Here is a 12,842-nt window from a genome sequence, read left to right as displayed (position 1 = left end):
AAAACACTTGAAAAATGTGTTACGCACAGGGTAATCAACTGTCGTAATTGTAAATATTATTGTTTATCTATTTCAGAATATGAGTTCATCCGAAGATGGAATAGCCGTAGCAGTGATATTTACTCCGTTGTTGACACAAAATCCGCCCTCCCCTCCCCCAAAAAACGAGAGAGAAAGAGTAAAGAGGAGCTGCTAGTCATGGAGTGAATTCTTCGCCCCAATAATGTACACCTTATTTTCAATGGTGAATAATGAACTGCATACAGAAGATCCTCGTCCCCCCCCCCAAAAAAAAATCAACTGAGTGGACTATTCAGAATTCCATACGCTATTGAAATTAGTAACTCCGAAAATTCGGCGGCGAGATACGAACAAGAGGGAGTCTGTATCAACTGAAAAAAGATCTATAGATCCTTGTATCCACCAGATTGTAGAACTGAAAATTAAATGACTTGTCCGCATATGTAAATGAGGACAGTTATCAGGCGCGTAAAGCTAAAATAAAGAAAGAGCAATTTTCTAGTATAGGTACTGAGTGTATCCACTCAGCCCACTACACAAAATGCCCACAAAAAATGCCCACATAACCCATAAAGTAAACTTATACCGCGCCGGGAGCTCCTCTTATGCACTACACCCGGACTTTCTGTATTGTGCGAGCATTGTAGAACTGTTCCCTAAAATTGCACGAAGGCCACACAACATTGATGACAATTAACTCTCATTGTTTCTGTTTCTGGTGTTGGTTTACTTTACGCGTACTACACCTGAATTTTATGTTCGTATGTGTCGAATTACTAGTGTAAAATTATTACAAATGCTTTACGACGGATAAAATAAGTGAGTTCATATGAAAGATGCCTATATAGAAACTAATTTCCACCGGCGGTGAATTTCTCCACAAGTGTACAGAAGTTGTATTTTGTTTACAAGTGAAACGCTACTAGTATGAAACCATAACAAATGCTATTGAGATTCGTATCATTGCCAAAAACCATTCGTTTCCAGTACCCTAACTTATACGGATACCCACCTTCACTGACGAATCCCTTGGCTAACACTCGGGCCCTCCAGCTTCGGTTAGATAGCATTCCTGCTTTTTAGTGGCGACCTAGCGCAGGTTGTTTTGTGTTTTTTTTTTTTTTTTTTTTTTTGGGCTGTAGTTGTTATGCATGTATCCGGACGCTGTATTTATAGGCAAATAGTAAAAGAATTATAATTTTTCAACAATTGCTTATGATACCACCTTAAATTTTAACTATATATTGTGGATATTTTATGTCGCCCAGCACAAATCATTTAGAAAGCAATAAGAGGGAAATTAGTAAAGGAATTCCAATCTTTGAATAATTATTTCGAGTGGTGCGCCAAAAGTAAACCTGCACGCTTTTTTAAAACATGTTACAGTTTTTGGTATACAAGTTGCACAACATACTTCAATAACCTATTTTTATTCTTTTAAAAGGTGCAATTACATTTGTTCGCACCTGTTGTGTTCGGGCGGACACTACTTACTTCACTACATACCTTCTCTAAGGTCTTTATTTTTGCAGTTTTTTAAAATAATATAAATCGTGCTTTACATTATCTAAAAATTCATATTTTTCATATGATTCTATTAATATTTTTACTGTTTCTCTTGTCCAGGGAGCATTGTTTTGAAATTACAGCGAGAAATAAAGTTGAATGTCATCAGGCGCTACTCTTTTCTGATTGGTAGTTGTATGGAATTCGGGAAGAAAATAGAAACTGCTTCTATTTCTTCCGTCAGGATGCAAATAAAGACAGCATAAAATTTCAACCTGATCTAAGGGCAAGTTACCTCTCACACGATCGTTAAGTAAGATCGTGAGTTTTAGATCGTGAGTCGCAGCCTTACTTCAGTCCCGTCTGAGACAGGCTTTATTCTCTTGTTTCTCAGAATATGTATATGTAAACAACAGTAAATGTGTCCATCAATTGATAGCACTTTTTTCCCAACAGGTTTAATGCTAAATATAATACTAACTGCATTTCATAAATTAATGTTAAATAAGCTTTTATTTTAATTTTATTATATGTACGTATTCAGTCATATTCTTTAAATTTGATAACATGGTTTAATTTTACCCAAATTTCATATGATTTTAAACGAAAGAGGAAAAGTGTGATATCTTTCTATGGCCATAGTACTAAATTTACTAAGTTCGATTTGTTTCAAAGGGTACCATACATCTTTATGTAAGAGGTTAGATGTGCTTAATAGAAAGAGTTCAATCAACAAGTAACACTATAGTGATTTGATACTCATAGTTTTTTCCTCCTCCCATCAGGTTGCATTATATCTTCAAGAGAAGGTATTTCACACATACTTCGAAAGCAAAATGGAGGTGAAGCAGTACTGGTTGTAATTGGTGGAGCAGCAGAAGTATTTGAAAGTGAACCAGGATCAAACACGATTATCTTGAAAAATAGGAAAGGGTTTATCAGGCTTGCCTTACAAAATGGGTAGGTATAGTGAAGGCCCTGAAATTTGAGGAGCTTCAGACTATAGGCGCCAACTACATGGGTGCTCTGAGGGCTGAAGCATGCATCGGAGATGTTTTAGTGGGTGCTCAGCATCCACTGGAGTTTTGCGTTTGAGTTTTCAGTCAAATTATTCTCAATTATCTTGCATTTTTGAGTATTCATTATTATTTTAATGATTTTTGTCTCTTTCCTTTGGCTAATTTTGTTAAACAAAATTGAAACTCGCAATTTTTTTAAACAAAAATCTTAGTTTATTTTATTCCATTAGCCTGTGACCCTTTCAAGGTCTTTCAAATCTCTTTGGGGAAACCTGTAATTTGAGAAACACTTCCTGTTGATTTTTTGGTAAGAAATAGAACACGAAACGTTGTCATTTATCTTATAGTAACGAAGCAGAAACACTCATTGAAAAAGGTCAAAACCGAAATTTATGCCTCAGACCAAGGAGGCACCAGGTCCAGGTCCCTCCCGAAAAAAATTCAGAACTCAACGTTCATTTGTACACTTTTTCCAATAAAACGATACTTGCTTAACAGAGAAATAATTGATGTATCATGAAAATTTGATCTTACACTTTATCTGTACTCTTTAAGTATAAAAGAAATCTAGTACTATCATTTTTTTCTGAATAAAAGATGGAAGCATTTTTCAATTATGTACCGTCTTTTTGGACGTAGATTAATACCCGTTCAATACTACATAGATGTAGTGGCGTGTAGTATTGGACTGGTTCCCAAAACGTGGACCCCTCCAAACAAAAATTTCTGGGTGCGCGCCTACCTCAGGTATATATCTTAAAATCTTTTATTATGACTTTCGTTCCCATTATAGATAGGCTTGCCGCAAGAAGTAATCCCTGAGATGGAAACGAACAGGCATGATTAGCGTTTTATATATTTTAAGCTTCAAATTCCTCGACAGAATTCGCAGACATAGGATCTTTTAACTGAATAATAACACTAATTCCCCGGGTTCAGTCGACATTTACACTACTAGAAAGGGCTTTAAAATAATCCATTATAATAATCAATCGTTCCCTATACTTTTTATAGTTTTACCCCCATTTCTTCAATTTACCTTCTCTCCCTTCCCCCCGTTGTACACACAAAATATGTTTATATAAGTTGTTTTTCGTATTTAGTTAGTTCTTGAAGTCTACCGCAATTTAAAGATGTGACAGGTAGTTCACGAAAATCTTGTGGGTGTTATACTGTACGTCTGTACAGTACATACCACCACCAAAGCATATTCTGTTTTATAACAGAAGGTGACACATGGTTGAAAACAATTAATTACTTAATTTTACAGTAAAGTAATTAAATAGAAAGAAAATTATGTGAAAATACTGTATTCAGCTCACGCTTGCGTATCTATAAGGATGTTTCAAAACAACACCGACAACGTTTGGGAGGTGATTCCTAACACCAAGATAAGACAAAAAGTATAGACCAACCTAGGTGCACAAATGCTTCCTTTCGGAGTTATAGGCTTTCGAAAACACGAAAAAAAAAATAACTTTAAAGGTTTATAGCTACAAAAATATGAGACTTACCGTAGTCGGGTCAAGACTTCACTCAGGAACTAGTATGTGTTCCATCCAAATATTCAAATTTCACAATCCCGCAATACTTCCGCAACAATTTTTATAGAGGTAGTTGGTGAGTATTTCCAATTACATGCCAGTAGCCAAACTCCCTCTATAAAAATTGTTGTGTGAGTACCTTAGGATTCTGAAACATGTATTTTTGGATATCACACATATTAGTTCCCGAGTGAAGTCTTGACCCGACTACGGTAGGTCCCCTAGTGTTGGAGCCTATGGACCTTTAAAGTTTAATTTTTCATGTTTTCGGCGGCCTATAATTCCGAAAGGAAGCATTTGTACACCCAGGTTGGTGTATACTTTTTATCTTATCTTGGGGTCAGGAATAACCTACCAAACGTTGTCGGTGTTGTTTTGAAAAACCCTGTATAAAATTCAGGAGCTCTAATTAATATGGAAATTACTGAAATTCAAGTTGCAAGATTTGAACCTAACAATTAATTCATTAATAAATAAAAATAACTTGATAAAAGAGTTTTGATAATTAAGTTCTAAATATTGTTTCCTTAACTAGTTCCGAAAAACAAATCTCGCCCCAAAATAGTTGAGTTTTAAATGTTAAGAAACCGCAAATGAAGATTCGTTCCGTTTACGTGAGAGGAACTTGTATTACTTGGAGATGATATTTTTTAATATGATTTAATTAAAGGCTATACCATAACTGATTACATGGTTCTTACTGTGATATAATGTGATATAATTTTGAATTTTGCTCAACTTTCAGCAGCGAGGCTATATAACACGTGAACTGACAGCTTAACGTGGGATCGAACCGCATGAACTCTAGTGAAAATTGAACCCGAGTTTCCCACTCCAAGGGCAAATATACTAACTGATTAAACACGAGGAAACTCATGGTTCGTACTCTTGGCTTAATTAATATATATATTACCTACTCAAAATGTTTACTTGTATTCACTTGTTTGTATTTACAGTCACTAACAATGTGTTTTTAATATATTTTCCGTTTTCAGAGCTAGTCTTGTGCCTCTATATTCCTTTGGTGAAACAGATCTATACAATCAACTTGGAAGAAATCATCCTGTATTTCGTAAAGTCCAAAATTGGACAAGGAAACATATTTTCGGATTTGCTCCAACTATTATCATCGGCCGTGGTATATTGCCCTTTCGAAAACCAGTGACAGTTGTAGGTAAATATGCTTTACTTCTTATTGTTGGTAACAAAGTTTTAAGATATTTTATTATAATGGAAAAATGAAATGATATTTCTAGTTTTGAGTCCTAGGATTGTATCCTTTAGCATAAGGAGATGGATAATTAATGGAAGTGGATTATAAATAAAAGAATTGGTGAAATGAAAATGTGCGACGAAACGGAAAAAACAACGAGAAAATCCACGAACACGATATTGTCCACTACAAACTTACATGGACTGGAATTGAACCAAAGAATCTAACACCAGAGGACAGGACTCTACTACTAAACCACCCTGATTCCATATCTTGTTATAATATGAAGGTAGATCCAAAGCAAATACACAGAGTTTATTATACAATTAGCAGAACACGAAAAGAGCTATATCATGTTCTGTAATAGAGTTATGCTGTTGTGAGACAGAGACGAATCGTCAGGGAAGTTACATCCTTAAAAATTAAACTCTGTCTCTACAGAGTAAGGGAAGAAAACTAAACTGATATACTAATCATGGTATACTTCAAGAATTAGTATATTAGATAAGTTTATTTCCTTTGCTTTGTAGCGATATAAAATTTTAACTTTTACCGATGTGACTTCTTAGACAAGCCCCCACTGTTGTTTTGAAAATTCATTAATATTTGCAAATTCTTCACATTTATTGAGCTCAGTGATACGTTGAATTGCGATTGCGAAAGGGTCATCCCTTGTGGAGAAACACAGGCCACACAGTTTGATTTTTATTTTAGGAAGAATATGTATCCGAGAGACTACCGGGATTGCAGAGTGGGTAAGGAGTAATTCCCATCTGTACTTGTCCAATAAATCCTGCACTCATGAAGAGAGCACGGTGGCTCAGTGGTAAAGCACTATTTTTTTTTTTTTTTTTGCGAAGTGTGTTTGGTCCGATCCAAGGAGAAGTGAGTTTGTGGTTGATATAATCGTGTCCCTGGGTTTTCTCGAGGTTCTCCCGTTTCCTCCAACATTCATTATTCTGTTAATCTCTTCCATGATCATTCTCTTTCATAAATCATCCATTTCCTTTAGGTTAAATAATATGAGCGTTGGACATCATATTAGACAATAAAAATATATACTGTACTCCTTACTCCTTAAAGCAATCAAATGGGATCCAGTAAACATTGGCGCAGGAAAGCAGGAAATTTTTAATTGACGTAAAATGCACTAATTAACACAGGAAAGAATACATTAAATAACTCAGATGCATGTAAAGAATATGCCATTAACAATAACATTAGCTATGTCACATGTCACTATTTCTTGAAGATGACATAGGAAAGATATGCCCCATCTTGGCAAACACATTATGATAATACGAGTATGTTTAGGAAACTCCCTGGAATGCTCAGTTAATACGTATTGAGGAACGCGAGTGAGCCCTTCTTGAACCCCACTTTCAGCTCAACGATGTTTGCAGGACAGGTACTATACTCTTTGCTTTCGCAATGTTCCCGTAGATTCGCCATAGGAAGAAATTGCACACATTGAGTTCAGGGATCTCGGAGGCCATAGAATGTCACAGTTCTTATTAAATACTTCCACAGCGAACACATGTTCCGCACAGCCTCAATGCTTCATTATTACTAAATGGCAATGTTCTCAATGTTGTCTTGTCAGTCCCAAATAAATGCCTGTCATACAGTGTTGAGAATTCTAGATTCAAAATTTCCCGTTTTCCTGCGCCACCCTGTCTTATCATGCAAATCAGAACAATGTCTATCAACACGTCTGGTCTGTTCGTATCCATTTGTTAACAAGAATTTCCAGCAATACGCGTCAATTCTGTCGTAACATTTGTGCCACTCACTACACTAGAATGTCCACTACGATCACAACATGCAATCGTTAATTTCACTTCAGCTTGGGCTTTAGTGAATGTTTTTGGTCTTTGTAAACCTTCTAAAGGGTAAAAACTTTGGCTAACTTGGATGGCTTATTTTAATATCTAGTTTTGCTAACCGTATTTAAATATGTACTTTTGCTCTGTGAAAGACATCCAAACTGAAATTAAATCCTGGGTCAAATTTAACAAATTTCTAGAAGTAACAACATTTAAAAGGATAAGCAAACTCGTAAACAAAAGAGACAGGCATAAAAAGAAAGTGTCTAGCCCTCATTATCTCAAGAAGACAACATCCTACATGTTGGAATTAAGATTAAGACAACAAAAAACATTGAAGGACATTTTCACTTTTAAATCTTATAAAAAATATCCTGTACACAGTGAACAGTGGATTCACTGTATATTCTGCTAAAGGTGGGTCCTTACGGTTAGTCTAAGTAGCAACATTAAGCTAATCAATGTACATTCTCTAAGTTCTAATGTAGAATGTTCTATGCTTCAATATAACTTCATGGCACACTTTACATATTATTGTATTTGTTTTAGTAATATCTTAAAGGAAATAAAATAGTTATAAAGAAATTGGTAATTATTACGAGCGTTTTCTTCCTGTAAAATATCATTAATGATAAACAGTAAAGCCCTGATTATCCGCGGAATTCGATGGCAAGAACACTGCGGATAGCGAAATTCTCGGATAACCCGAGAAAAGTCTAAAAATGAGATGCAAACACGAAAAAAAATTTCAGCATAAAAACTCTGTTTTATGGTACAAAAAAAATAAAACTTTTATAATATGTACAGTACAGCAATATCCTTTGCTCTACGTCTATATCACTAAAATAAAGAACAGTAAACAAAAGACAATATTGTACTGTAAACAGTTCGACCTTTGCACTGTAGGACCTATTGCAATTTTCCAGTTGTTGGCTTGGATTAAAATTGAATTTTTTGAGGTTCGTAATTACCACCCCCACCCCGATGCCCACATCCTGCCAACTGGGCTTTGAGGTGAACAAACATCGTGTGCATGGGACGTGAAATTCCCAAATAAATAAACAAATAAATACCATACATAAAAGATTTCCTTTTCAATTAACACATTTTTATTTAAATTTCAGTTGGAAAGCCTATCCCTGTGGAGAAGGTGGACAACCCTACTCAGAAGGAGGTTGACGAGCTCCATAGAAGATTCATGAAAGAACTGGAAACATTGTTCGAAACTCATAAACATAAATATCTTGAAAATTCATCGACAAAACATCTAACAATTATCTGAGAGCAAAGTTTAGGTGAACTAGCAAGGAAGTTTTTACCCATGAACAATACTGAAAGTGATCTAAATGTTCGTCGCTATTTTCAACATACTTTCTCAAACGTTTTTTGAGTATTCTTAAATATGTGAAGATCCATGGAAGACATTGCTGTGATTATTCTTTGCTGGAAATGACCCCGAATGTTTACAGCATACATTAAGATTTCAAACTTTTTCATGTAGTAAAGTAGGTAGTTGCACTCATAACGTTTCCTTTCAGAAAGCCTGTAATCACTACTGCACGTGACAATAATAGCTATGGGGCCGCGGTGTCTCAGTGGTAGAGCGCTCACGTTGATCTTATTTGAGTTCAGCGTCCCGTTCAGCAATGAGGCTATGTGAGGCCTCACGACATAGGATACCCGGGTTCGATTCCCGGCGGGAGTTCATGTGGTTTGGATCTCATGTTAAGCTGTAGGTCTACATTTCATATAGCTTCGCTGCTGAAAGGGATGCTAAACTCAAAATCAAACCATTTTGAGCGAATATCACTTGAAAGGGAGAGGAAACGTTAGAGTGAGCCTATTTTTCTGCCATTTTGGACAAATATCCCCACTGAATAGGGCGGGATTCCTTCGAAAGGAAATGGAGATATAATGAGCAATAATCATATGATGGACATAGTGGTGGCCATAATGCCATTCTACTGGTTTCTTTCGCCGAATTCAAGTCTGGAATATAATCACGTCATTCGACTTGTGGTCACTACTTCTACACATGTTATTTATTTTGGCATTTCATGCTGAGGGGGATCTCTCGTAAAATGTGGTTATCAAAGTTGTAAATATGATATATACAATGAACAATAATGGTAGTTATTTCTTATACATAAAAGTACATTAACTACAGTATAGTATTTAATGAACATTCACTTGGAATGCATATGAAATACCATATATTACAGCCATTCAAGTGTATAAGCTTTAGTTCAATATACAGTAGAACATACGTATATCTTTAAAAATGAATATTATTATTTATAACTACAGTAGACTATCGACTATTCGGCCTAATATGGCAGAAGATAACAAACAAACAGATAGACTCGAGCTGTATAATTTTCACTTCCTATTCAACCCATATCATAAGATACACATTATTTGTACACTTAAGCCCGCTCTTGTTCGTATTTTCTGACTTCCTAGGCTATGTTTATTATGTACTTTATCCTAAGTTATAAAATTTTATTACAGGAAAAGGTAGTCCAAGAATAAAAATATTGCATATATTTTAAAATAAATTTTATTATGACTAACTTAATTGCAGAAAACATAAAATGATGTGCACTTCTCCTCCACCATGCAATATTTTGAGTAGGTAGAGTCAATAATGGGCCAGGAATCTAGCCTTCACCGATTTATTTATACAAATACAAAATAGTCTTTGTTTTACAAAGTTAATATATCAGAATCTCTTTATGACCAAAGGTAAAGGAAGTACTCCTAACAGCACAAGATGTGGTAGGCATGTGCCATTTAGGTGTCCCAGCTACTTTTTAGGTACCCGACACTTGGCACATATGATATTCATGTGCTAAGTATGTACTTCAGCTACCTACAGTTTAAGGTACTTGTTACACCTAATTGATATTTGCAACTATGTACCACAAATACAGCATTTACCTGGCTCAGATTCGCACTCTAACAGTCATTTGTTTTTATTTCGACACTTGGGACATATATCTGTCATGTTCTAGGTACGTCCTTTAGGTACATGTTGTTTCAGATACCCTAACAGCACAAGATGTGCTAGGCATTCTCCATTTAGGTGTTCTAAATTCATCTCCTACATTTGATGCATTTGTTGCTTCTTGTTCTAAGCGATTGTGTACTAGAAGCAATAAACGCATCAACTTTATTAGATGGGAACTGTCGCCGATCATTTGAAAGTGAATATGGAAGAACCATGATATAAAGTAAATAGACGCTCTATAAAATTACATGGCGAGCAGATTTTATCTGATCCCAAACGGTTATAGTCGAATATATGCGGTTAAAGGAGCACTCTGATTAGCCGAATGCAAAAGACCTCAATAGTGTATCACTCTACAAGCAACGTCCTCTTTGTTGCCTCTGTGGCCAAGTCGGAAGAGCACGCGGCTAATAACCCAAAGGTTGGTGGATCGCGCCCACCCTAGGATAGCCCTACATTTTTTTTACTTGTTTAAAGTGTTGTTTAGACTCACCTTAATGTAATCACATTACGCATATAGGCGATTTAAAATATTTTGGGGGAGTAATTTTGTGGTTCATTGACGCTTACGGCATGGGGATCATACCTAGAACATACTAGGCACGTTCCCCAGGTACATGTCAGGCATGTGCCTAGAGGCGGACATAGACTGTGACTATCACTTGCCATTCATGTGATTTCTTTCTCAGAAGTATATAAGGCACATACTGGACACATTCCCATGTGCCTGAGGGAACATGATAGACATATGCCTACTATGTAATTGTGCTGTTAGGGACGTCTCATACGAGAACCCTTTCGCTTATGGCAGCCAGCAGGGTGTCTTATAGCGACTTCAGGGTACGGTCCTAGGAAACCTCCTCGGCTCATGGCAGCCTCGTGAGGTATGGTTTGTGTTGAGGAATCCCCTTCGTTTCAGAGCAACTTCCAGGGATATTAGGATAGGTAGAGCCCCTTAGTTCAGTGCAACCTCCAGAGCTGTTGTGGGTAGGCGATCAGTGGTCAACTGATACCTCCTTCCTTTTTGGTACCTCTTTTATAGCCCCTCTTCAGGTGGCTCGTCCTCTCTCGGTTTCCATCGTGTTGATCTTCGCGTCTTCCTGTTCAGTGCATCGTCTGCTTGTTTATAAACGTTAGCACGTGTCGTCCATAAACATGTGCTCATGCTGTGATGTGGGGATCCTTATAATATATACAATTTTAAAATAAATAAACATTAATGTGAAACGTATGCCTCATTTGTCTTTTTTTTTTTAAGTGATTTAAACTTATTTTATTGTTCACTGAGAAATGATTACACAAACTATGAACAGTTAGGCCTCGGAAAGAAAAAGAGCCGACCTAAAATAGAAAAAGAGCAGACTTAATTTTGTGTTTGAAAAATTCCTTGATAGATAATTGCTTATGAAAGCTTTAAACGTCGAGTAGATTGTTCCTAAAAGATATAAAAGGAACAATCTGCTCGACGTTTATATATTTTAACTAGGCCGACAGTACGGAGAACGGATAGTCGTGAGCCAGATTTTCAAGAGTCTTCTGTAATTAGTTCTTCAGGTTATTTTATGAACGTAATATTTAATAAAAAGGTAGCTTCTTTTAAAAAGTTTTCTACCGAATATATGGAGCCATCAATTCCAACTGGCTGATGAGCGATGTAGAAGCTCTGTTTTAGAATCTGAGAAAACCAGAGAGAAACCAATGAAGGAAGGAGGGAAAGGATGAAGTAGAGAATAGAAGAAGCAAGTATGTAGTGTACGCACTTGTACCGGTATATGAATCCATGAATATATGCCTGCGAAACCACTGAGTATGCTGTTTAGACACATGCTCTTGTTTCCCTATCACCACCGTCTTTCAAGAGTTAGCTTAGCTCCTTCTTCTCTCTGTGTGGTTTAATGAAAAAGAATGCAGCAAACTGTGGTGTCATACACTACTCACTGGAAGTGGTTGATACAGAAAGTGAAAATCATGTAATCTGGTACATTTCGTGTATGAATGTGACATGCCCATCATATATGGCACTATGAATATGTATATACTTTCTATATCAAGGTGCTTTTTTTTAAAAAATAGTAAACGTTATGACTTAAAATAGAAGTAGAAATGGAAATAGGGTGATTTTATAAGTTTTAAATAAAGGTTTATGTAATATATATATATATATATATATATATATATATATATATATATATATATATATATATATATATATATATATATATATATATATATATATATATATATATATATCAAATCAGCACGCAAGTATTAAATCTGTTTTCTGAATACGGTAAATACTAACTGATGGTAAACAAAATCCTCAAAACATTATACTGTAATTGACATGTAACTTAAAATTTTATATTGCTTCAAATCCCATGAATTATTCATTTATCAAATTGTATCAGATTGATCTCGAACATCATTATTCTTCTTCGTCCAGCTATTTTGTATACTTAGGTAGAGAAACCCATTATTTCCATTTCGTCATTTGTTATCTGTCTTAACTTACTCGCAATCAGAAGACAATAACGCAATTTTTTCCAAAATTTGTATTTGTTTTATTATTTATTTACTTTTGTGGCTTTTATTTTCTGTAAACTTATTAATCAATTGATTTCTTTACTACATATCTAGAAGCATAAGTAGACTATGCTGCTATAAGTGACCGATGTTACAACTGCATCTAGATTTAATGAGGAA

General features: G+C 35.5%; 1 protein-coding gene across 2 annotated transcripts in view; it reads left to right on the top strand.

The window, feature by feature from the left end:
• LOC145663002 (2-acylglycerol O-acyltransferase 2-A-like) overlaps positions 1–12,251 on the top strand; it is a 44,216-nt gene extending 31,965 nt beyond the window's left edge. For both annotated transcript variants that reach the window (XM_081729119.1, XM_081729120.1), the window contains exons 4-6: positions 2,313–2,487; positions 5,086–5,264; positions 8,254–12,251. In XM_081729119.1, the coding sequence (XP_081585245.1) occupies positions 2,313–2,487; positions 5,086–5,264; positions 8,254–8,411 (512 nt within the window). In that variant the 3' untranslated portion in view covers positions 8,412–12,251. The remainder of the gene's footprint in view (positions 1–2,312; positions 2,488–5,085; positions 5,265–8,253) is intronic.
• The last annotated feature ends 591 nt before the right edge of the window (positions 12,252–12,842 follow it).

Source organism: Thermobia domestica, chromosome 10 (assembly GCF_964235325.1).
Source record: "Thermobia domestica chromosome 10, izTheDome1.hap1.1, whole genome shotgun sequence".
In the NCBI taxonomy this organism is placed as follows: Eukaryota; Metazoa; Arthropoda; class Insecta; order Zygentoma; family Lepismatidae; genus Thermobia; species Thermobia domestica.
The sequence above is the reverse complement of the archived record's forward strand: the minus strand, read 5'-3'. Positions and strand labels throughout refer to the sequence as shown.